Source organism: Trachinotus anak, unplaced genomic scaffold (assembly GCF_046630095.1).
Source record: "Trachinotus anak isolate AG129_WGS33_773 ecotype Australia unplaced genomic scaffold, CSIRO_AGI_Tana_v1 ptg000011l, whole genome shotgun sequence".
Taxonomy (NCBI): Eukaryota; Metazoa; Chordata; class Actinopteri; order Carangiformes; family Carangidae; genus Trachinotus; species Trachinotus anak.
The window spans coordinates 70,549-97,673 of record NW_027273862.1 but is presented as its reverse complement, the minus strand read 5'-3'; the positions used below and the strand labels follow the sequence as shown (position 1 = coordinate 97,673).

Sequence of the window (27,125 nt, the reverse complement as noted above, 5' to 3'; positions counted from 1 at the left end):
TATAATATACAATTTTATGTAATTTATAGTTTGTGGTACTGAACAATTTTCATCAGAATCTGCGCTACTGAGTAAAATCTTATTCAATACTACATAACAGTCCCTTTCAGATACCCACATTATTACATTAATGTGTCTGAATAAATACCTGCGTCACTTTCAGATAAATGTCCCAACAAGACCCTCATTTATGTTCTGGTCACATGTAGCTTTAAAAATGTGAGGACTTGTTTTTCTGTTTTCCATCATTATAAATTGAATATATCTTTGTTTTTTCTCAGCTTTTATTCAGACAGTCGGAAGATATCACTTTGTTCTGGGAACTTGTGAGCATTTGTCATTACTAGTGACAGATGAAATGATTAATAAGGAAATATTTAGTATATAAATTCAATACTAATACTCCAAATATTCCAAATATACTGTGTATATAAAAAAAGTGTAATAAAAAAACACTTGTGTGATATTTGAAGATTAAATTAGATATATCAGAAGTAAATCATTTTGCCATAATGGTTACAATATATGACTTATAATCAATATTTTGCTCCAGAGCTGAACACTGAACAAGTCATCAATTTGATAGCATAGCAGGCTCACTGAAGTGAACGAAATGTCACTGGCAGATGGAAGCTTCTTCCACTGGATCAGTTTCAGGCCTCTGCTTTCCTTGGAACTGTACTGTATGTTGGATAATCTAATCAAAATAATGATGAAGAATTATGAGGAACGATGAGGATGATGATGTCTGCTCTGCTCTCCTACCTCATTCTTCTCCCACAGCGTCAGCTCTGGCTTCTCCTGCTCCAGTTTCTGAGAACGGTCCACCACAAAGTAGATGATGTAGATGCTGCCGGCCAGAGACAGTAGCACCAGGATGTTGGCTAAGATACGCAGACTGATCAGAACTGCCCTTAAGACAAACAGAAATACATTGATACATCAGATAGATACATCATTTTCAAAAATCTGGAAATTCATTTTTTTTAAAAACAAAAAAACAATGATCCATCTTTGCCCCAGAACTACAGCTAAGGTCTCAGAAAAAGTTATTCAACAGAAATTGCTCCACTCAGAGTTTCAAATGATAGATGATGCAGGACAACGTAGTATTATATCTCAGTGCTGCTTTTGATACTGTGGATCACTGTATTCTGGTTGTAAGGTTCAGGCAATTGGAGAGTAACTCTGGGACAGCTTTGGAGTGTTTCTATTTGCATCTGTCAGCCAGGACTTTCTCAGTTAACTATTCATATAATTGTGCCTCATAAACTGAATCTCTGTCTTGTGGATGAAGACAGAGAATGTTCTGTCCTGGGATCTATTGTATTTGCTTCACAACTAACCAATAGCAGGGCGACACACTTTCTCATTAGCCTATCATCTGCTGGCACTCCCTTTTTAAAGATGTTCCTTCTCAGTTTTAGTTTTTCTGCTCCGCTGACGTGCGCCCCTCCTCCTCCCCAATCTCCACCTGGTTCCAGAGTTTCTTCAGTTCCAGTTTCTCCATCCATTGTCACAGGGAACATCAGCCATAATCCGTCTCAGAGGGATCTTCAGTCTTCTCAGCGTCAGAGGGTTCTTCTGCATCTCTACATCAGAGGTCTCTCAGCCATCCTATCATCGAGGGATCTTCGACCTTTATTGGTTTCAGGGCATTCACAGCCATCTTCAGCATCAGAGCTTCTTTGGCCATCATCAGCATCAGAGGGATAGTCAGCCACCACCACCAGTGTCTGGTCTCAGGGGGATTCATATACGTATGTATTGTGCTGCCGCTCATCCCAACCCTAAACAACACCCCTACATGACCAAGCGCCAAATTCTATAAATTCATCACTATTGATCAAATATCTTGTCTAATTACAATATTTACTTTCACTTCATTCACTTGTCTCTCCTGATTTAATTGTTTTTATTTGCTTTTTACAATTTTATTAAGGAGCAGTTTGTGACATCAGCTGTTGAAAGGTGCTATATAAATAAAATTTACCTGCTTTACTTGCTTTACTTGTAGGCTAGTCTACATTCCCCACTCACAGACAGAACCTAGATGCCAAACATTAATGTTGCACATATTCTACATTCAAATGATCTATTCTGTGTGAGTTGGCTGACTTAACTGATGTAAAAAAAAAAAGTGAAATTGTATAAAATCATACGAAAATGTAAAATCTAAATTAAATATAAGTTTAAAAAACAGGTTAAAAAGTTGACTTTTTAGAGCCTAATTTATTTCTTTCTCCTTGTGGATATTAAATGAGACTGGGCTAATGTAAGTTGAACCAGCATTAGTCTCATTATTTTATAGCCAAACTTAGCATATCAGAGTGGCTGACGACATTCAGCAAGTGACAGTTGAGATGGACGGGCATACAAGGCAATCATTTATCTCATTTTAATATCTTCTGTCACTCCAGTCATATCCTTTTAGTGATTTAACGTCAGACATAACTTATGTCAGGATAAGTACACATCACAGTGTATATACTAGAGATTTCACATGCAGGGTGTTGTAAATCAGCTGGCTTTGAAACTTCAAGGGGAAACAAGCAAGTAGGATTATGGAGTCACTGTTTGGTTGTAACACTGATCAATAACATACTGAGGAAACATGCAAAAACAAGCAATACAAATAACAAATACACCTACAAACTGGTATCCTTCTTCTTTTCTTGCTCCTCAACAATGGCTTCCTGTGCAGAAAAACATTTGGTATCAGGGGTTTAGGGGAATATGCAGAAAGTCACAATTTCTGTGCATGAATAGTGTTACATCAGGGGCATACTGGAAGTGTGGCATGTGCTGCCGTTGATGATCTGCTGTGGAAAACAGTGTTGCTGTTACTGCCAGCTCTATCTGTTTACCTAGAGTTTGCAGGATACTTCAATGATGGATGTCTCTTCATTTTAAAATAATTTCTGATTTATTTTGGATAGAAAATGTCACTAAGATGCCACTGCCTCCTAATTTTTTTCATGTCTGTGTCATATTCAGATTCAGCCTAGACATACAAAACTGTAGTCATAGGTGTCAGATTTGTGTAATAAGGCTGATATGATGTCAATAGGTCACCTCTCTGTCTATTTTTGCAGCAGGATGTGCATGTCACATGTGAAAATTAGGCAAATTTCTAGATCACACAATGCAGCTGTATGGAACACTGATTTGTCACAACGTCTAATAAGTCTGCATTAATACATCAAATTTCCCTGTCTAAAGATTACATTTAACATGTCAATTACGTCTTAGAACGTCATCCGTTTTTTAACATCTAAAGGTGTTTTGGGTGAAAAATATAACTTCAATATCATAATTTACATGTTCATTTAATGTGGTGTATGTCTAAAAGCCCACTAGATGCACATATGGTAACCTGTTGAATTAAAAAAAAAAAAGGAAATATATTTTATTCATTCAAAAATCTTCTGCCTCTGGTTGAGCAAGAACAAAACCAAATACAAAAAGACAAAAACAAAACCAATACAAAGGTCTATCTATAGCTTGAACATATCCAGTAAAGAAAACAATTCAAGAGCTTCTTGTCTTTAACAAGTTTCAGTGATTTAGTCAGCTATTTTAACTAATTCTTGACCCCCTCCTCCGCACAAATGGACTGTCGCAAAACCGGTCAACAGTTGCCAATTTGACACATGATAGGTGCATAGCACAAACATACCCACAAGCAAGAGCCTACATGACTGCAACGTAGGCATAAACACAGCTAAATGTAGCCACTATGGTAAAATGGGGGGGGGGCATGTTGACACCAACCAATAGCATGGAAGCGTTTATGGTCCAAACGCATTTAGACATTCAAAACTTATGTTAACATGGCAATTTTTGATTTCTTTTGAAAAAAGTTTTTAATGTAATTGACATGTTAAGACAATATTTTCTGTCATCTTTAGATGGTCAAATTAGACATTTTGGACAAATCAGCAATCCATACAGCCACAACAGGTGTGATGTGCATCTCACCAGGCAGTTTGCTTGCTCTAATCCTTTAATATGGGCACTAAAATAAAAAACAAGACATTCTGCAGCTACCACAAACAAGTGTGCCAGAGCCCTTAGAGGTACATGAATACAGAAATACAAGAGGTGAAAAAGATGTCCCTACTTTAAGGGTGACTAAAGTGATATGTCAGTGTTACTGGATAAGTACAGTTCATTGTGTCTGTAGTTTGTGTGTCCATGCAAGTCTCTGACCCTGATGTTGTTGACAATGGCAGCTCCCTTGCTCTCTGCAGCCTCTGGGTTTCCTATCAGGTAATCCCAGGCACAGAAAACCCTCCAGCAAAACGTGAAGTTCTCATCAGAGGCACTGGCCAGGCTCAGACGAGAGTTCTTGGCCATTCTGCAATATAATGATTATTTAGGACATAAGTCAAAACATTAAATATATTATTAATATATTAATAATATGTAAGGATAGTGTATTCTGTAATACAAAATATATCAAATGTTGAATCATGCATTTAATACATCAACTATGTTCATGATAAAACTTTATGATTAGAAGTTTGTGACGGCATGTAACTGGGTCTGAGTAAAGTAAAAAAAAAAATAGAATATGAAGACCTCAGGAGATAAGGGTATGAGAGGGGAGGGGGAGTTTGGTTCTCTCTAGCTCTCACCAGAGCTGGGAAACTGGCACACCATGTGGCCGTGTGTGAGGAGGGCTCTCTATGCAGGCACCCTGGATAAGATAAAGCAATGACAGTCTCCAGGGGGCTCACAGTGACACAGCTCTCCATGCCAAAGAGTGGTTGTTTTTAGAACAATAAGTGGATGTCCCACCCAGATGCTGATATAAAAGAAGAGGTTTGGGCACTGCGTTTTCAGTTTGGTTCTGGAGACAGTTCAGGTTTATCTCTTATTTCTAAGAATAAACTCTACTGCACTCAACTCAGTCCGTTTCCAGTGGATTTTTTCTGAACATTTTGGGACTCTAAGAGATGTGCATTTGAGCTGAAAATTAAGTGTTGGAGAAGAGGTTCAGACTTAGTCTCTGGCCCACATCTAAGCTTCTACTCACCAACAATAGTGATATTAGTCAGTCAATAAGTCCAACACTTGTGTTCAGAGCGAGATTCTTGACAAATCCTAGCCAGATTTCCATGAAATTTGTGGCTATTAATGATCCCTGAAGAATAAATGATTTTCTAACCTCTTAACCTTTCTTCTGGCAACATCATCACTATGTAATCCATATATAGAGTTGTAGAGTTGTAGAAGTAAGTTCAGTTTTACAGAATAAGTAGTAGGTAGAAGACAACAGGAACTTAGTCTGAGTTTAACAGGATAATGCTAAAGCTTGTGTTCTGCTTTTATTTAATAAGAAATTGTAATATGCCAATTAAAGTCTGTGTGATCAGCTCAGATCTACAGAATTCTACTGTAGAAACATTCTGTGAAGGAAGAAACACTACTAAAATTACAATTTCTGGTGTTGTATTTACTGTTGTACTACTGTCCCGTCTGAATTCTAATCTCTCTCTCTCTCTTTCTCTTTCTCTCTCTCTCTCTCTATTGCTACTAACTTACATGGAGGTAAAAAAAAAAAAAAAAGAACCACAGTTTAATGTGTTGCTTGTTCAAGTCATCATAATTTATCCTCTGTTTACTACATGACTCTTGTCAAGAGTGACAAAGGCTGTATGTGATGGTGTCAGACCAAGTCAAAAGTCCCAGGCTGCTTTTTATTTCCACCCTGCTCATGCCATTACACTGTGTCACCTTTCAATGAGCTATACTCAAGCATTGCATCATACTATTATATCATCTAATCATTATTACATCAGTATAGGTTCTAAAGGGCATTATGATTACTTTCTTAACAGAATGATGAAACTGTAGGCAAAGACAGCCATCCCAACCAGGAAGTAGGCGAGTGGCAAACGGTACCCAGCACTGCCAATCTTCCTCACCCTGCCATAGTACCCATAGAATAACACAGAGTACTGCAGGTAGCCCTGTGGAGATCAAACACATACAACACATGCTCAGAACAAACACTGGGATGTACAGCACGTGATGACATGACATTAATTATCGCCCTTTAATGAAATGATTATGTGGAGATTATGATAATAATGATTATCTTTACAAACCCAGTATATTCTTCTAACTCTAAACTTTTGTATCTTGTAGAAGGAGAGGAGGTTAAATTGACCCTGGAGTAGAGGTCAGGAGGCAATAAAGTAATGCTTGAATAATGATCCATTGTGTCTGTGAGTCATATGCTATTGACAGAACAATAAAAGGAAAGAAATGCTTGCCCCAAGAGACCAGATGGTGTCCAGGTCCTGGGCTGAAGCCAGATGCTCCTTGGGGATAGTTTTACTCCTCGTCGTTCCAAATGGAGCTCCAGCTAGCAGCTAGTACACAAACACACACAGACCAATTTGATGTATTATAATGATGACAACATCAATACTGTATATGCAGGGAAAGAAACCCAAAGAGAAGGGGTTTAATAGTAGGTGTAGTTGTTGAAGAGTAGAGTGCTGATCTTTGCAGTACCAGACACTAGTTTGCTTACTAGCCACATGCAACTTAGCATTTGTTCAACGTTTTGCTTTCTGAATGAGCATGACAAAGACTGACAGCAGGGGGAAACAGCTAGCACACCTAATTGACTGTATCAGGTAAACTACATGTGCTGCATGGAACTGATGGATGGTAGCATGAACTGTTATTTGTCAAAAATAGCCCATAATCATTAAATTCCCAGGAACCAGGGTAGCTGTTTCCCTCTGATTCCAGGCTTTATGATCAGCTAGGCTAACCACGTCTCCAGCACACACAAGATATATTGATCTTCTCATCTCAGTACGGTGGCCCAGAAGGTCAAAACACCTCATGTCACAAAACAAAATAACATTTCACAAATGTGAATGTTGTGAATTGTTGTTGTGTTTTCTGAAATGTTGTTTTGTTTTCTGAATTGTTGTTGACCTTCAGGGCCACTATATTACAGTCTCAAAAATAAAGAAAATAAGCCTAGTTCTCAAACGTTCAACATTCTTTAAAAATTAAGCACATAGAAGAACAAACAAATTTCAGGACTTCTGATGCCGCTATCCACAGGACACAAATCTAAGAATGGTTAAGGTTTGGTATCGTGACTGGTTGCAAAACACTCCACAGGGCTTTGGCACAAAAATTTTGAACTTTCCAGAGAAGCAGTGAAATCACTCTAGCTCAAATGATGACCTGGCCTCCCTCATTTTTACTGCCCAGCTTTTTAAAATGGCTTGCTAATGGCTGGTGGTATTAATTCATAGGTCATACAAAATTGGACTCTCTTTAGAGAAGAACACTTGATGCAGATTTACTTACCTGGCATGAACAATCCACTAATCACAGTAATTCCAGTCATACAGTATGAACTGTATGTAGTGCAAATATTATAAATGCTGTTGTGACCCCACAGTGCAATGTGTGTAATGCAATGAATAAATGTAAACAAAACAATGTTTGACTGTTTATGCAGATGTATATACAGACACATAATCATCCTGAAAAGATCTTAGTGATATCAAAATACTGTCACCTCTGATGTGCATGGCCTGGGTGCTGCAATGCAATTAACCCTATAATGCCAAATGCATCAAATTTGATACAAGCATTTCTGAGACCTATTGCATCACCTTATGGTAAAAACTTCACTCAAAACCCTCTTGTATCCAATCTGATACTTGTCTTCCAACCCCTGGTGGATACCTTTATCACTACAACAATTCAAACACAGTACATGGGACAATCCAAGTTGGCCACCTTCAGATAGTTCCCAACTCACTGGATCAAGGCAAAGAAAATTGCGATTTTTACGATTTTCCAGTGACATTTTCTTTGAAATTTTTAGTAATGAACACTTAATCTGTTGAAGCAAGTTATAATTACATAATTTTTTGCATTTTAGTATGTAGTAAAATCGAGTATAAAATTTGGAAAAACCTATATGCAAATAATTTTTTGTAATTTTTTTTTTTTCAAATTTTGTGAAAGGGCGAAATAAAGGTTCCAGATTCAAGAAATCAGAATTTTCTGTCCATTATTTCTGGGGTCAGGCATTACAGGGTTAAAGAGCATAGTGTATCTATAGTGTATGTCCAAAAAGGAGGCAAACTTAAATAATGAAAATGGAGTAATATCCGAAGTGGACTCACCCTCCATTTCATCCTTGATCATATAATTGGTCATGTGGAACAAGTGCATATATCAAATCTGACACAACATCCATGGTATTGGATATTGGATGATATTACTCAATAAGCAGAGGTGAGACAAAGGTTGGATTTATGAAAGAAGACAGTGGAAGATTAGTCCCAACAAATGATAAAGGGAGGGAGAGATGGAAATGATAGGATGTCATGTCTGGGGAAATTGCTTGTACCTGCATGTCAGTGACAAACATAAATCCAACAGTATCCTCCTGTGCCTTTTGTTCTTGGCTACAGTTTGCACTTGAGCTGAACTGCTTGAGCTGAAGTTGCTGGAGAATCACCTGATTATAAAGGATCCTCTGACCAGTACTTATGAACACATGAAAAAAAATTACAAAGGTGAGGTCAGAAAGAATATGGATTAAATATATAACATTTGTAATAATGTAAGTGTTTTACATATCACCCTAAAAAAGGAAACAAATTATTTGAACACAAGGCTCTTTGGAACAGCTGTCTGACGGAAATATCTCCAACACACCCGGCTATGCGGTGCTATAGACTGGCATCTAGGCAATGCTATAGAGTACCATCTGATCTAATACATTTTTTGTTTCATTATTCAGAATCTGGGGGCACTGTGTCCTTCCATTTATTGAACACATCTGTATTCAAAAATAGAGATTAGCTAAGATAATAATTAATTTGGCAATTGCTAATACTGTGTTTTCTTGATGAAAAATATGATTTCATGCAAAACTTTTACTTTTAAATGCTTTGCATCTTTTCATTACTGATGTGTATGTGAAATAGAGCTGTAATAATTCTAGAGAGGTACCAACTTTTATAAAAAGTGAAATTTTCTCACTGTCACCGAGTGATCAAAAATAGTTATTGATCTTGAAAGAAATTACGAACCACTAAATCATGAATCACTGTTGACTGATGATTTACAATGACTTACAAATAATTGTAAGCTTTGGTGTTGTCCCTCACTTGTAAGTCGCTTTGGATAAAAGCATCTGCCAAATGAGTAAATGTAAATAATTAATATAAAATGTGCAGTATTATACAGTACAGAGAGGTGACCAAGAACCTGATGATCACTGGCTGAGCTCCAGATCAGGTGTGGAGATGAGAGAAACTTCCATGACACAATCCAGACTTCACTGCAATAAATCACCTCTAATAGGCACTAAATGTAAAGAAAAAGGGATCATGCACCTCCATCACATTCCTGAGTGTAACTATGCCAAAAAATATGCACTCACTGTACTCTCAACACAACTAATGACTACCACTGTGCACTCTTGCTCTGTCCTACAATAAAACATTTCTGGGAAGAATTAACCACCACACTATCCCTCCTCCTTGACTGTAGCTTCCAATTACAACAACAATCAGCTTCAAACAAAAAACAACTTGAGCAATTTAATATCCAACAATTGTCATCTCTGTTCCACTGCTGGTGAGATAATGCCACAAGTACACAGAGAGAGAGAGAGAGAGAGAGGGAGAGAGAATCTCTTCTCTGTGTTGGGAACAGTAAAAATGCATCATAGGCGAATGTCTTAATTAGTATCAATAATAGCAATAATAAATAGGAAATTAAACAATTGATCGGTAGGCTGGTCAGACTTGAGTGACAGGCTCGCAGGCCGTCAGTTGAATAGGCCTGGTATACAGTGTCAGAGCTTGCTGACCTCCGGTAGGACAATGAAGGCTCCAGTCATGATGGTGAGGACGATGTTGATGCCAAACAACCAGCGCAGGAAGATAAAGTAGGAGGCCACGCCCGACCCAAAGTGACCTCAAAAAGACAGAGAAATACATTTCACTGAGACTCACTGACAAACACAGATTTTACATGTTGCAAACACTTCATACACAAACATCAATATAGTGGTACACAACCAATATTAAGAAATATCAATTACATTTTCCCAAAAAAGATCTAACTGTCTTTTGCTTTAAAAAGTTCTGTGCTCATATAACTTACATAATATATTGTGACCACTTGTTAATGATGACCGTAGGAGGATTTGCTACGTCACTTGATATGACAGCACTTTCCAAACAAAATAAATGAGAGTACTCTGGATATTATCAGTGACAGCTTACTTTGATTAATTCTGTAAATCAGACAACTCACTTTCGATTTTCTTGATCCTGACTTCCCAGGGAATGAACAGAACCACGATGTTGTAAAGCCCACGGGAAAGTTTCTTCAGCAGCTGCAGGGGGAACAATGGGTTTTAAAGAGCAACTAGTTATTACAAACTGACTTCCTGTAACCTCTGACAGTCACACGCCTCCATAATGTTTTGACTTTAATATATTAATCTAGTTTCAGATTGACAGATGACTGAGATGTTTTGAAGTCACTTCACTGTTGCATCTCAGTCACTGTCACAACAGTATTTGGCTAATGCAATGTAGTTGTTGAGAATACATTTTATTTACAGAGCACTTTTCAAGCTACTTACTGAATGTGAAAAATTAGGTCACAAGTTCAGAACTGAGCAGGACATAAATATCTAAATAAAATGACTCATATGTAATAGCAATATAGAGTTACAGCAATGTTAAAAGCTGTGGTGACAGATTAACAACAATCTAAGATGTTCACATTTGTTTTTGAACCTGAGCTTCTACCATTTTTTTCAGTTGCAGTTAGTTACAGTTACTACAATACGTACTTTGGCAAATTGACTGAACCAATATCAGTGCTGTGTTGTGTCTTACATAATAACTTTGTATCAGGTTCTCCACACTTAATGATGAAATGTTTCATTTGTGCATGCCTAAATCCAAAATCCCACACATGAGCCTTTTCTGATCTGGTACTTCAGCAGGTTGATCACATCCTTCAGTGTCTTCTGAAATGCATGTCGATTAAAAATATGGTAAATGACAGTTTTCTGATCTTCCAGCTGCTCTCATTTTTCACAATTTTGCACTGAATCTGTTACATTGGATCTTGATTATTTTAGTACACAAATGAGACTGATTCTTATCTTTTCATCTCACTGTCAGAAAGAAAGCAGTTGTGTGTTTCTGGTCCTGAACTATCCCTTGAAAACAATATTTCAGCTTTGACTGTGCTGTGTTTTCTGTAGGCTTTGTTGGTGTCCCTTTTTATTAAATTTGTTCTTTTACATGCTGCTTGTAATTTATGTATTTATTTTCACTGATTCTAGCTGCACTCTCACTCCTGTTATTTATCATTATTTGCACTCATGCACCACTTAATTAAATAGATGTTATTCAATGGTACAAGTGTAACTGTTTTTTCCACCTCATGTAAATAAAGATGGTAGCTGTTGCAAATTGGTGGCTAATTTGTATATTCTAAAATATTTAGTGTTTAACACTGTCATTGAATATTACAACTATAACGTTTTTTAAATCACAGTGTAAACCAGTATTATTACCCTGATTCTTCTAAATCCAGTCACAGCAGACTGCTCTCATTAAAATAAACTGTCTAAATAATGCTGTTTTATATTCCATAAGATAGTTATAGAAGTGAAACCATCTCATCAAATCATGGGTGTTTCAAGTGTTTGAGCAAAGAACCAGTGCTGTTCTTTCGTACAGTCTTTGGTCTCAAATCATAACAGATGTTTTGGGTGAATGATATTAGTTTTACTTTATATTATTACATTTCTGATAAACTGTAAGTGTGAAAACACAGGTTGTATGATTGCATGACTCTGGGTGTAATTTTGTAGCATATATCTATGTAGTCCACGTGAGAACTGAAACAATTTGACTCTGAGTCTTTTCACATCTTATGATGTGATGAAAAACGCAATTATAAAAAACAGAACAGAGATGATGATTATTAATCAAGATAAGGTCAGCTGGACCAATGATTCTGATTTTCAATTAACTGGGAGCCAAACTGTATTAAGCATCACACTGCTTGCTTAAAGTCAATTTATTTTAATGGCGCTTGAGCAGCCTGAACATTTTAATTAAACTGAGCTATAACAACAGGCTATAAATCCACTCATGCTGCTGTGCTACGTCTGCATAGCTCTCTTTCTCTCTGCCTGGTTTCCTCTTTCCTCGGTATATGTGTGTGTAATACAGAGAGACAGGATAGGTAGATAAAGTTATCTGCAATATGTGTATGTATTCAACTCACAGGAGGAGAAAAGCTTTGTTAAAATCAGAACTCAGCAATCTGTAGAAAAGAAATCCAACATGTTTTATTATTCTGGCTCTGAGCAAGTTCATGCAGTGCAGTGAAATAACACAAAAAGCTCCTCTGAGCATACAGTCAGACAGATTAATTAGAGTTATGGCTGTACAGTGCATTGTACATATTTCACTTAAGTTTCCCACAGTGACACATGAGTAGGATCTCAGGTCAGCTAGAGCAGAGCCATCTTTGTTATTAAATTTTTCTATAGCGCCATTGTTATAACCATGATAGCTTTGTTCTGATCCATCTTTGCAATATTGGAAATAAACACATATCCACAACCTCTGTGGCTGCTTGAGACTTGGGAGAGATGGATTCATTTCATGTTGTGCCTTGGCCTCACCGTGACAGAGCATAACCACAATGCTCAACAGATCTACAAAAACCCTGAAGAATAAGAAATATAATATATATATATATATATATATATATATATATATATATATATATAAATAAGAAAACCATCAGTGGCAGAGTATTACCTTCACAGGTAATTCAGCCACCACTCCCACCAGAGCATATCCAAAAACAATGCTAGTCCTGACAAACAAACATTTTGTATAAGACAACAGCAGTGTAAGAACCCCCAAAATCTTTAATAGGCATAAATGTCCATAAGGCACCATCCAGGTCATTCAAGTATAGCTGCATGACCTTGGGCAGGCTCTGTTTGTCTTCTTGTTACCATGCAAAGTCTAAATGAGTCTGTCCCAGTTGTATTCTCGCTATCCTGAACTGTTGTCTGTACACCTCTGTAATTAACTCATATGCTTTTGCCTGTCGAACCACATTATAATCATCAATCTGACCGAGGTATAGAGCAGTAGTTCCCAACCTGTGGGCTGGGGGCCACGAAATGGGCTGACAAATGTACAACTTTGTTGAAAACATGTAAAAAAATTTATAAATAAATTTATAATAATTCATCATTTTAAATTTTTTATAAAATTTTAATCTATTGATGGACTCTTCATCTCTTTTCTTGAATTAAGGCCTTTCAATTTGATATGTTTTATGTTAAAGATTATATTCATGGCAAAAACTGGAGAATCAAAATAGAGAGTGGTTAGCAACGGGAATTAAAAGGAAATAAAGAGACAGATGGTGAATCGATGAGTGATCTCTCCCCCATCAAACAAAAAAAGAAAAATTGAGTTTCCCCTGCTTTCAGTTCATCCCTCAATGTTTGATCATTATTCAAATAAAAAGTGCTCTGAGAATGTACTATTTTGGCATCTCTAGGATTACAGGGTCAGATGTGGGCTGCCAACATTTTTTAGATTGTTTTGAGTGGGCCATGAGTTGGAAAAGTTTGGGAATCACTGGTCTACAGCAGGGGAGGAGGAGGAGGGTCATCTGCTCCTCTCTTGCTGCACAGCAGTCTTCTCAAACATCTCAAAGAGTAACTCAACCGTCTCAGGATCAAAAACTGGAACCAAAGAGAAACATTTATTTGCAAGATTTCTTATTGTTCCTCACGTCTACAATCTAATGCAATTTCTCTTCAGGGTTATAGCTAACCAATATACTATGCATGAGTTCTGAGCGTCCTCCATCCAATTACAAATACCTAATCAGTTTCCATAGTTTAGGTTTATGGTTGGTCTGTACATACATCAGCTCCGGCAGTCTGGTAGCCTCTGGTTCTGGTCAGTCGGCCCTCATACTTCAGAACAATCTCTCTGGCCTGCCTGGGAAACAAAAACACACTTTGTGTTCTTTACTCAAACTTTTTCTTTACTCACAGTGATTATGCATTTTTATAAACACACTTTAAAAAATGAATGACGAGTATATCGAGAAATATGTCTTCAACATAATATTGCAAGACACAGATCTTACAGTACTGATATTATGGATAAATCTCAGTTTTTCAAACACATCATTTCAAGCAATGGTTCAATATTTCAGGAAAAATGCTTGAAATGACCAAGACTGATATAAAGCTTTTTAAAGCTTTCAGGACATTTCACTTGTGATGTTGAGACCGAAGCTCCACACTTGGCTCACATGATACCATCTGAGCCAGATCCACCCCCTCATGAAGATTGTAAGAAGCAGTTGAAAGCTATGAATATCTTTGAGTTGAAGTTATTTTGTTACACAGATGAGACTGATTCTGATCTTTTCATCTCAATCTCAGAAAGAAGCAAATATGTGTTTCCCAAAATGCTTAACTATCTCTTTTAAAACAATATTTCTACTTGGATTGTGCTGTGTGTTCTGTATGTTGATTTTTTAGTTATTTTGTCAGTTTCCATTTCATTACATGTTGCTATTACATGCTGTCTGTAATCATCATTTGCACTCTTGCACCATTAAATGAAACAGATGGTATTATATGTTATAGGTATAAATGTTATTTTGTCCACTTCTTGTAGATAAAGATGGCAGCTGTTGCAAATTGGTGGCTAATTTGTGTCTTCTAAAATGTTTACTACTAATATATATATCTGTCACTGGGCTGAATACTGTTAACATTTTCAAATCACAGTGTAAACCAAGAACCACCATCTTAATGTGGTGGAGGGGCTTGTGTGCCTCGGTGACCCTGGTGGCTGTGTTGGCGGGGGTAATAGCTCCTGGTAGGGTCTCCTAAGGCAAATTGGTCCCAGGTGAGCAGCCAGACTAAGAGCGATTCATGGAACCCTGAATGAGGAAGCCAAACAAAGGTGGCAGCACCTCACCCGCAAGAGAGAAACCGGAGCCCCCTCTTGGAGCCAGACTTGGGAGGGGAGCTCACCAGCAGCAGTCTGGTGACCGGGCCTTGGCCAGTGTGGCCCGGTTGGCCTCAGCCTGCAGAAATGACATGGAGCCACCACCCTGTGGACCCACCACCTGCAGGGACGCAATTCGGGTTTGGGTGCAGTGCAGACCAGGCGGCAGACAAATGCAGGGAGGACTGGGGCATGCTGACCCCCAGTAGCATAGACTGGTTGTGGGGATATGGAATGTCAGGGCAGGAACCTGAGCTGGTGCGGATACGCATAGCAGGGCTCCGGAAACTAACTCTTGGAGATGAGCTGGACTCTCTCCTTTTTCAGAGTTGCCCAGGGTAACAGACACTGCGCAAGTCTTCATGGAGTCTCTGGGTGGTGTCCTGGAAAGGCTATAGTTCTGCTAGGGCATTTCAACACCCATGTGGGCAATGATAGAGAAACCTGGAGGGGCGTGATTGCGAACAGCCTACCAGATCTAAACCCAAGTGGCACTTTGTTGTTGAACTTCTTTACTAGTCATAGTTTGGTCATAACAAACACCATGCTTGAACATGAGGTAGCTCATAAGTGTACTTGATACCAGACCACCTTAGGCCAAAGATCAATGATTGACTTTGTGGTCGTTTCATCAGATCTGGACACTCGAGTGAAGAGAGGGGCAGAGCAGTCAACTGATCACCGCCTGGATCAGATGGCAGGGAGGGCTGCCGGACAAACCTGGTAAACCCAAACATGTAGTGAGGTTGAATGGAGAACGTCTGGTGGAGGCCTCTGTTGGGTGTTATGGTTGGACAGAGTCTCAGTGGGCCATGTTCAAAGCCTCCATTGCAGAAGTGGTGGTTGGGAACTGTGGCCTCAAGGTTGTTGGTGCCTGCCGAAGCGGCAACCCAAGAACCCACTGGTGGACACCGGCAGTGAGGAAGACCATCAAGCTAAAGAAGGAGGCCTTTAGGACCGGTTTGCTGATGGGTCTCTGGAGGCAGCAGACAGGTACCAGGCGGACAGAAGGGCTGCGGCCTCGGCGGTTGCAGAAGCAAAAACTTGGGTGTGGGAGAAGTTCGGTGAGGCTCAGGGGCCATTGCTTCAAGCTATTTAGTCCCTGTACAACCAAAGCGAGAGCTGTGTCTGCATCCTTGGTACAAAGTCAAAGGCTCCTCCAAGGTTGCCCCTTGTCTCTGATCCTATTTGTGATATTCATGGACAGGATCTGAAGGCACAGCCAAGGCAAGGAGTGTGTCCGCTTTGGGAACTTCAGAATGGCAGCTTTGCTTTCCACAGATGATGTGATTCTGTTGGTTTCTTCAGAGCGTGACCTCCAGTGCTCACTGGGACGGTTTGCAGCCAAGTGTGAAGTGGCTGGGATGAAATTATCAACTCCAAATTTGAGGCCTTGGTTCTCAACAGTGGATTGCTCCCTCTAGGTTAGAGCTGAGATGGTTTGGGCATCTGGTGAGGACGCCTCACAGGCACCTCCCTTTGGAGGTTTTCCGGGCATGTCCAACAGGGAGGAGGCCCAAAGGTAGACCCAGAACTCGCAGGAGGGATTATATATCCCATCTGGCCTAGGAACGCCTTGGGAGCCCCCAGGAGGAGCTGGAAAGCATTGCTGAGGAGAGGGATGCCTGGAATTCTCTGCTTAGCCTGCTGCCAACATGACCCAACCCAAAGCAGATTAAAATGGATGGATGTGGTGTAAACCAGTATTATTATCCTGATTCTTCTAAAAACCAGTCACAGCTGACTGCTCCAATTAAAATAAATCTTTTAATTTCTAATACTCCTTTTTATTCTATGAAGACATAAGGCTTTTATTGGTAAAATAATGTGACAGAACACAATAATGATAAAAAAAACCCAAACAATGCAAATATGACAAAGAACACAAATGATGGCATGAAAGATGACTAAAATAGACATGATGGACAAAGAAAATAACATAAAGTAGTGGCAATGATGTTATAAATAGTGACAATGATGTACGTGATGATAACAGTAAGGGAGTGAAGATTAAGTTAGATCAGGTAAATAAGCTATACACCAAAAAAACAAAGGAACTCATCATTGACTTCAGGAAGAGCAGAGCAGACCCCGCCCCTCGCTTTATCAGCAGAAAATGTGTGGAAATGGTCAGCTCATTCAGTTCCTGGGCACCCACATCTCCGCTGATCTTTCCTGAACCATCAACACCACAGCTGTCATGAAGAAGGCACAGCAGTGGCTACACTTCCTGCGTGTGATCAAAACAATCTGGAAAAGAAGCTATTGCTGGCCCACCTCTCCTCTGTGGAGTCTGTGCTCAGATTCTGTCTATGTGTGTGTTATGCAGGCTGCAGAGTAAAAGACAGAAAAGGCCTACAGAAAGTGATAAACATGGCACAAAAAAATCTGCTGCCATCTGCCCTCCCTGGACGATATCTCCAGGTCCCGCTGCCTCAGAAGGGTTGACTCAATAACCTCAGACCCCTCACATCTAGCCCATCACACATTCAACCTGTTGCCCTCTGGGAGGTGCTACAGGTCAAACAAATCCCACACCACCACCACCACTCTTATTTATGTTCTGTGCTCTTATTTATTGTTCTGTTCTCTTATTTATTCTATTTTTGTTCTGTACAGTGTTTTGGGTAGAGCTCCCACGATTTCATTGTATCCCACTGTGCAATGACAATAAAGTCTATTCTTCTTCTATACTTCTTCTAAGGTATGTGTGGGGGATGTGTGTGTATATTGGATGTTTGAGAGGCAGTGATATGTAGAACAGGAGTGGCATGCAGTAAAGACTCCTGGCTGGACTTGCCTGCTTGGTGGATTAGTGGCTACAGGTTGTACCTGTAAAAACATCCTGCGCATCTGATTCATGGGGGGTTTAGTATAGACCTAGCCTGGACAACTATAGGAAAATATGGGATCTAAGTCAGTACCTCCCAATTAGTCCCATTACTTTCAGCAGTATGTTGTTGCTTATCTGACTCAGTTTCCCCAGTAAATATGAGGCAATACAGGTACAGTAGACTGGGCTTCAGGACTCCTGTTTCGATCTGGCTGAACAGTGGTGTGCCCCTAAATCAGAACCAAGTCTAGCACAATACCTCCCCTACCTATACCTAGCTAGATAAGTGGAATGCCCCTACTCCATGGTGGTTTAAATATCCACAAATCTTTCCAGCAACTTTAGGTAAAGAAAATGAAAACATAACAGTTTCAGTACGTACGAACAGTAAAATAAATGAAATAAAATTTTAGATGGGAAATTAAAATGCTCTTTGAAAGCCCCTCTTCTTCAAAACAGATAACATACAGAGAAGATTACTTCTCAACTTACTGTTAGCTGATCCAAGTTAGCAATCATGCAATACAAAATACTTCAACAGGATATTTTTTTAGTACCTTCAGTTCGGGACTGAACAAGTTAAATCTTCCAAATTCACAATAACCTCAGGTTATACCTCAACCCACATCTCCCTCTGTGGCTCATGGACAGTTTAACAGAATTCCATCATTTGCCCAACAGTAAGTCCAAATAGCCTTGCTGGTTTCACACACATTGTCCTTCCAAACGTACAGCTTTAAGTCCACAAGATACTGCGACACTGAAGTTAACTTCCGATTTGCAGCTTCTGATTCAGCATTTAAGGGGAAAGTTGAGGGAAACTTAACTTAAACAGCTGAGCGACCGATCTTCCGTTTATACCATCTCTTACTGTTATGAATATATGTTAGATGTTTAAGATAAAACTTTAATGCTGTCTTACCCACCCCCCACCCCCAAAAAAAACAAAAGTGTAAAACCTTTTGGAAAGCAGGTCATCTTTTACTTGGTTAACTATTGACAGACACTGAAATTTTAATGAGCGGTGCTCAAATTTTATACTCCACTGTGTATAAGAAGTAGTGTTAAAAAACAACACAGGATACCAATAATTTAACCATTAAAAGGTTAAGGAAGACAGAAAAAAGTAATTAAAAAAAAAAAGAAGAAGAAAGCAATGGCCCCATTCAGACATGGTATTAACATCTGTCCTGAGTGATCCAATCACAAGTGGACAGCTCGAAGTACAGGTGTGAATGCACCCAAGACACATTCCGGACGCATTTGAGATCTGATCACTCAGACCACATTCAGAGGTGGTCTGGACCACATGTGACCACATTCTTATAGCAGTGAGAACACAAATGTGTCCTGGCCACACTGAAGGACAGCCTCCTCTACTGACGTCCTCTGACACAGTCTAATTAGTCTCACAACAAGTTATGGCCAGTTAATGGGCCGATAATATTTTAGTATGTATGATGGATAAACTCTTATTTCACTGTAGAACTGTGAGCAGTGCATTGATTCACTCAGCCCCTCCATATCGCTCGCTCTCTTGCTTGCACTCTCTCTCTTTCTCTCTCACGCACACACACATATGCAGAGCTACTTTGACAACAGACCTGTCAGTTGGATTGGCTAAAAACAACACCGCATACCAGTTTATTTGCATATGAAGCGGGGAAGTGAGACCACAGACATGTGGAGATGCATTTTAAAGTCAGGTGTGACCAGACAAACTTAGAGCTGACCACTTGTGATTGGATCACTCAGGACGGATGAAAATACCAGGTCTGAACAGGGCCAAAGAGGACAACTGATGGGCGGGAGAAAAGGAGCAGGGTCTGAAAGGATGGCATATGTTAATGAGATAATTTCTCAGTAAAATGGTGATAATGTTGATGAAGTATTGAAAGAAACCTTTTCATAAAAATAAATAACGGCCACCGTAGTTAATGACAGACTGATCTCCTCTGATTATTATTGGTGAGTCAGTCAGTCTTGAGAGATAGGTGAAAAAGGTGTGTTAAAGTGATGGGTCATCATTATTTGGGCCGTACATAACATGTAATAGTGACTGGGTTGTTGTTGTTGTTTATTTTGATGTTTATTATGAAAAATAATCCTTCAAGATCTGTGATGGTGTTATGAATAAACAAAATATTTTTGTATATTAAACTGGTGTAGTATCTGAAGTTCTATAGGTGAATATATCTTCTATATGTGAATTTATGGGTTTGTTATGTTTAGCTAGGTTCTAGGTGCCATTGGGAGAGGGATGACTTCCTCATCTTATGCGATGAAGTCCTTTTCCTGTTTTTATAGGAAATCATATGTTTACCTTAGGTTCATGAGAAGAACTAACCTATATAAGTGGGGAGTTGGAGCAGTTATTCAGAGGAGATTCATATTGGCTCTGACTCCTCTCTCAGGCAATCCATGGTGCTTGATTTGATGCTGGACTTCTTTGTAATAAACCTCTTTATATACAAGCAAGACGGTGTCAGCAGAGTTTCCTTCATTATCATCACATCATCGCTGTTTAAGAAACAACACTGGCTACCCCTCTTTTCCTGGAGTTGAAATGGGCAGAGAAGATTTGATTCAATTGTGGTGTTCTGTGGTGTCTTTGTGTGTGTATGTATGGGCATGCTGTATGTGAATGTCTGGGTATGTTTAAGTGTGGATGAGTGCGTGTGTGTGTGTGTGTGTGTGTGTGTGTGTGTGTGTGTGTGTTCTTTTCGTAAAATAAATTGTCTAAATGTTACAGCTTTACAGTCCATAAGATACTAAAAACCATCTTATCTGTCACAGTACTGGGGACAATTCAGAGGATTATGATCCATGTAGTAATCAGTGAAGACACCCAACCAGCGCTTTACACACTCACACATGCAAAACAACTGTAGCTTTTACAGTTGTAGAATACACATGGTTATATTTTCTGATGTGTTATTGGTTAGATTGAGGTCAAACAATTCAAACCAAAATTTGTTGACAATGAAGATAAATATGACAAAATATGTGTGATGTGAAATACAAGCTCTTATTGCAGTGGGAGCAATCGCAGACATTCAGAGATTAAAGCAGGTGTAAAAATGCAGACCAGCATCCCATTCCTGATGATGGTAATAAAACCTCTGTGGTAATAACAAACGGCCTATATAAAACCTGTTATCCATGGCTCATACTCAGCACATCTTAGAAGCTTTCTATCTACTGTAGCTCTCTCTGGCTCAGCCTGCATTTAATCTACTCACCCAATTACATTCAGTAAAATGTTAGAACACAGCCCTCACACTTTTGTGGTTAATCACAACATTAAGGGATGTAAATTCATGGTTCATCTGACATTTGACTCTGATGGCTGTTCCATCAGTGTATGAGTGTGTGTGAATGTAAGAAGTGCTCTATGTGTAAGTGTAAGCAGTGTATGACTGTGTATGTGGATGGGTGAATGTGGCTTAGCACTATACAGGCAGTCAGTTCATCAATGATTCATTCATTATGGTTTCTATCCACATAATGAATGTACCTGTACAACATTCACTGAGAACTTATTTTACTGGTTCCTATAATATCCCCAGGTGGCAACTAAAGCATGATAAACATTGTTATGGTTATGTTGTTGGGATCATTCAGGGTGGGGGAGACCACATGTTCCTTTGTTCTACAGACAAAAGAAGGGCATCATCTCCTATAATTCTCCACTCTTCACACCTGTTACATGTGACCCAAGGTGTCACCACAAAAAAAAGAAAAACAGCTGTGCCACTTTGTTCTCTCTCTTCTCCTCCTGGCTCTTCAAGAGGCAACAAGCCTCTCTGCCCTTGGACCTCCTTCCAGGAGCTACAAGGCTCCCAACACCAGGTCAGCACCAGACTGCTACCTGGAACACCAGCTCTCCTGCAGGCCTGTTCACAGCAGACTACCTCACTTCACTCTTCTTAAACAGCAGCAACACAAGTGCTTCCTTAGGGAACCAAGAGTGAACAAGTTTTCTTCAGTGCCAGCTGCTACGACACCAAGTCTGCAGCTGATTCCCAAGAACAGGAGCAACAGCAGAGTCAGTGTGGAACAGCTTACTCTGCAAGAAGAACAAAGGAGAGACCAGCAGCCTCCTCCTTTGGTGTTATACAGTGGGGATAATGCTAATTAATATTCAAGTTCTTATTTAATTTTAATATTTTTAATAATTTATAAAAGATTTTGATAGCCAACACTACCGATGAGAACTACCCATGCCAAACAATGTTTAGGCAACTCAAAGGACATTCTCCAGGTTGTTCCAGATGGTGGTTTTGGTTTAATATTGAAAAATTCAACACTAGCTTTAAAGACATTTTTAATATTTAACCAAAATCACCATATTTCCTTAAACCTAACCAAATGCAGAACTTATGCAGACACCCTTATATCTGGAGTAAGTCTTACATACATATACAGTAAATACTGTACATACAGCCATGGTTTTCCACCAAAATGAATCGTATAGTATTGTCTTGTCTCACTCATCCATCACAAGTAGTGAAATAACACAGCTCAAAAATATTGACTCAGAACTACTTCCTATTGAAGAAACAGTCCCTATGAATACTGCAGCATGTGAGGTCTGTGTATTTTGACAGTAAAGGGGAGACTGATTCTGGACAGAAAGGAGGATGTTACATTTTTAATGCCATTGTTCAATGCAGTCAGCGAAATAAACTAAATCCATCCATCTCTATTGTATTGCGGAGTCGATATGCTGCCATGGTATGCATCTTAACTGCCTAACCACCAAGATGCCTCGCCTGAACCATTAACTGGTTTCCTCAGACTGCAGTAGACCAAATAGATGGGTCATTAAAAAAATGTAAATGATATAGAGCAGAAAATGTTGCTGCGAATATTAGTGCAAGGTAGGTAATACTGTGGAGGTTAGTTTAGTAGCAGTTTATTTCTATGACTCTAATTCATGTGTCCAGAAGGCTTTGCTGATCTGTGCATTTTAGTAACACAGCACAGATACAGTCATCATACCCTCTTGAGAGTTTGATGGGTGAACTGCTATAAGTTTGGCACATTTGCATTAAATTCTGTGACATATTTATTTACAGAGTGCTTTCATTAAGAAAAATGTCCTTTCTCAAATATACAGAGCATGTGTTTTTTTAAGAGCAGAAGAAGAGGTCAGGACAGATTAAACCACCAATCCACAGATATAGATGAAACAATCAAACAGGGGGGTACTTTAGAACTTTGAGCTTGCGTCTCATTGGCCAGGGTCTGGTCCGAATGTTGGCAATTATCTCCTTCTGGTACTGAATATTCTGGAACATCTCCTCTGGGTCGTTGCTGTCCACCCGCTCATCCTCTTTATTGTCGTCATCATCTGAGGAGCTGCAGCATAAAATAAATGGCAGAGTGAAAAATGGCTTGGTCAGCTACATGGTACAGAAAAGAATAAAATAAACAATGTCATCTCAGGGAGCTAACCCTTGTGTTTCACTTTAAAAAAAAAAATGTCAATGTCAATGACAGCTACCCACCCATTCCTAATAATACAAATAAATGTTAATTAGATTCTAAGAGTTCTGTGACTGTCAGTCATAATCAAGCAAGTAACATAATGCCTGTGTCACATAACCAGCTGTGTTTGATACTCAGAGAGGCCCATTTCCTCGAATCAGCTACTGACAGATAGATTAACTTCTCTCTGTAAAAGGTTAAAATCCAATGCACACTGATTAGGTGTATTTCCATTAACCTGCTTAATGTGCAATGGGAAATTACAAACTTAATAACTAGTAGCATAAATTCTGAAATATCTTTTTTATTTTAAATCTTTTCATACTTTTTTCACATTGAAGCCGTGGGGCCAGATCCAGCCAAGAGGCAGAGTGCTAGAAATCTGTCGTCACGTCAAGAAACCTAGCTTTGTTTTGTCGACTTTTCTAAAAGATAGCCTTTGTTTTGTGCAAAACTGCAACAGAGACCCAGCTATAGTGAGGCTACCAGTAAGTTGATTTTATGCTTGGCTGATTTAGTTTTGGTAATGTTTTAGTTTACATTTCAGTTTACTGTAGAGTAAGAGATGTTAAAGTGTGTCCTCGTATTTCTTGCGGACTGAAGAACTGATCACATTAGAAACATTTCAAACTACCAGTTACTACTGATTAGTAGTCAATTAGATTAAATGGCATCATGTCATCCAGACCTGAATTATACATCAGGCTATGAATTTTGTTGAGGAAAATAAAGCCCTGATACAGTGACAAGACCGTTATCTTCTGCTGAATAGCAAAATGCCTTGTCTGAACCCCTCTCCAAGAGTTATTGTGCAGTTGATATGTGAAACAGTAACCCAACCAAGAACAGCCAGAATTTCCAGCTGACTTTTTATAATTTCATTTTGTATTTTATCTCCTCACTTGTACTTTGGTACTTTAATGAAATGATGTTTAATTTGTTCGTTAATCAATATGTCAGAAAATGCTAATTAACATTATGAGAATTTGAAGAGCTCTGGTGAATGGTCAAGCATTTCCTTACTGCCAAATAATACTGATCAGTACTGTATATATTTTACCTACAATACAACGATAGTCATTACTGAATTGCAATGGTGGCACACTCACACACACACACACACACACAGGGGGAAACAATACCAGCCACACACTGTCATGACTGGTATTAATGAATCTTGAAGAGAACAGCGTTTGGGAACTTTGAGTAGAGTTAATCTAATCTCTCTAAATAAATAAGAGGGAGGAGGGATGATCATATTTCTGATTCAGTTTGGTTGATGGTTAAAAAAAATGAAATGTAATATTGAAATACAAATAGAGAACTTCAATAATGGTAAAACAAAATTCACTGCTTGTTGCAAACATTGCAATATCCAAATAATGTTTCCAATCACTCAGTCACAAGCTTCATTTTCACCAAAATATTACTATCAAAATTCAACCAAATGGTTAATAGCATATCAATGAAAAAGTGGAGCAATGCACGGAGGCTCCATCTTGCAGATACAGTACATTTCTTTCTCTATAGCAGACACTTAATTTGACACTGATGAATATATGTTTGATTTTTTTTGTCTATTCACAGTCAGACTCTTCAATAACCACTGGAGATTAATGAGTTTGGACTAAATTTGCAAGGACCTGCAGGTCAGCATGTCCTCAGATCACATTAAGTCATCTACAGGAACACAGGAAAGTACACTTTGTAGTTTTCCATGATGATTAGATTTAGTACTATGTACAGCATACATGGTGTCATTTAAGGCTCACACAGATGACAGTTATAATGAGATGGACAGAGACAGAGATGTAAAGCAGAAAGGGTTCCCAGAGATCCTGATATAAGTGAGACTGAACAAATGAAAGAGGAGTGAGCGGACTCACCCTTGTTGGTGGTCCTGGAAGGCTGAATAAATCCTCCTGGAGTTCTTCCTGATACTCTTATGTCTTTTGGTTGCAGGCAGAGACCTGCTGCTCCCGACCCAAGGCTCAGACGCTGTACTCATGCTGTCACTGCTCAGAGTGTGTGTGCATGGCTGTGCCTATGAAATTAGTGTGTGCAGGTCAGTATGTGAGCAGAGTCTACTACTCAACCTTACTGGAGTGGAGTGTCTGAGCTGGGGCAATCTGCTGCTCTGGAGCACAACTGGAGTGTCTCACACTACAGCAGGACAGACCCACACACACTCACTCAGTCCAATCACAGGCACACTGACTGCTTAAAGGGACAGCACCAAACAGACCACTGTGTGTATTTATTTTCACATGAGAGGCTGGGCTCACTGAAATGTAATCAGAACCAAAATATAAATAAATAAGTATTTCTCTTAAGACCTGGTCACACAAGCATTTAAAAGGGTGACGTTTCCCAGCAAAAAAGCAGTTCCCGGCCATTAAAAGGAGGAAAGCTGTGTGGCACCATCCACTTATTATTAAACTTCCTATGTTGGGGCACAGTTATGAGAAGGGCAAAGAGTACAAATATCTCTTGAACAACTGTGTGAATCTAAATAAGCTAGCCAGCTCAGTATTCTGGAGTGACAGACCTTTAAACTGTCAGGTTCTCACCATTTTAGAACAAATTATGAATTCAGGTCTTGTAATGTCAAATTTAAAAATAAGTTGAGTAAATGCCCAACTGATTTCACTTAATTAGAAAAATATGTCTGTGGAGATTCTCAGTCATCCAGGTCATGGTATGTCTGGAAGTTCTAAGTCAAAGGTTAGTGTACTTGTTTTAGTTTCTTGGAGTAAGCGAAGTAATCTTAAAACTGGAATAATATGTTTATCTTTGTTTAGATAGAATGTTGTTAGCATAATCCAGCAGGGACAGAATGAGAATTGAGACCCATTAGTGACCATGAAAAGCTGCAATATTTATTACATAACACAATACAAGTGTTAGTCAGAACAACCAACATACTCTTGATTTTGCCTGTTTTCGGTGCAGTCATCAGTGTGCTGTGGGTGGTGGTAGAAGACGACATTTAGTAACAATGGTTCATGCATGTTTCATCCATGCATCGTGAACGTGTTTAGTAAATTTAATTCCCATCTGCATGTTTAATTCTTATGACATTTGAGGGTGGTGCTCAGGTAACTCTCTCAAAGTGTCCAAAATTCAGTGTTCATCCATGAACAGCATGAACAGCCATAAAATTTTAGGTACATATTTTATATCTGTCTCTGCAGCAAAGTGTTACATGTATAGATCCACACAAAGAGCAGCTTTAACTCACATTCTCTGTTTTTCCATAAATGCAAATAAAGTCTTTGCTAAATAAAGGAGTGGGTTCCTTTATGTGCTATTATTCAACCACTGCATGTCTGCATGGGGCCATTTTAGCGACAGTAATGGTTTGCTGCGCCTTATGTTCACTTGGCTCCTGTCTGCTGTGTTCTTTGAAACTGAGAGGCAGATGGATCATATAGCTGGATTAGACCTTCTGACAGATGTCTCTTGTTTAATTGGTGGCTGTTTGAGTGGTCTCAAAGCAGTATTTCTGACCAATGTGTCTTTTTCCGTGGAGACCAGTCACAATTTAGCTACAGTTGTATAACCTAAATGTTCAACTCAGAAAGACCCCTTGAATAATTATGCAGTAATGGCAAGTTTGTAGGAGCACAAAGCCTCCACTTAAACACTAAAGTAAGAATCAATCAATCATTACCTTTTAAAGCATCTTAGTATCA

The 27,125-nt window shown here is 39.0% G+C and overlaps 1 protein-coding gene across 1 annotated transcript in view; it reads right to left on the bottom strand.

Annotated features, from left to right (window-relative positions):
- Positions 1 to 25,850, bottom strand: part of LOC139627498 (transmembrane channel-like protein 3) — a 44,655-nt gene extending 18,805 nt beyond the window's left edge. Inside the window, exons 1-10 of the mRNA XM_071488287.1 lie at positions 25,317 to 25,850; positions 23,152 to 23,301; positions 14,003 to 14,078; positions 10,327 to 10,408; positions 9,878 to 9,984; positions 6,285 to 6,383; positions 5,836 to 5,978; positions 4,213 to 4,360; positions 2,653 to 2,696; positions 766 to 913 (exon numbers count right to left, since the gene is read on the bottom strand). Coding sequence (XP_071344388.1) covers positions 766 to 913; positions 2,653 to 2,696; positions 4,213 to 4,360; positions 5,836 to 5,978; positions 6,285 to 6,383; positions 9,878 to 9,984; positions 10,327 to 10,408; positions 14,003 to 14,078; positions 23,152 to 23,301; positions 25,317 to 25,438 — 1,119 coding nt within the window. The 5' untranslated portion in view covers positions 25,439 to 25,850. The remainder of the gene's footprint in view (positions 1 to 765; positions 914 to 2,652; positions 2,697 to 4,212; positions 4,361 to 5,835; positions 5,979 to 6,284; positions 6,384 to 9,877; positions 9,985 to 10,326; positions 10,409 to 14,002; positions 14,079 to 23,151; positions 23,302 to 25,316) is intronic.
- Between the last annotated feature and the right edge of the window lie 1,275 nt (positions 25,851 to 27,125).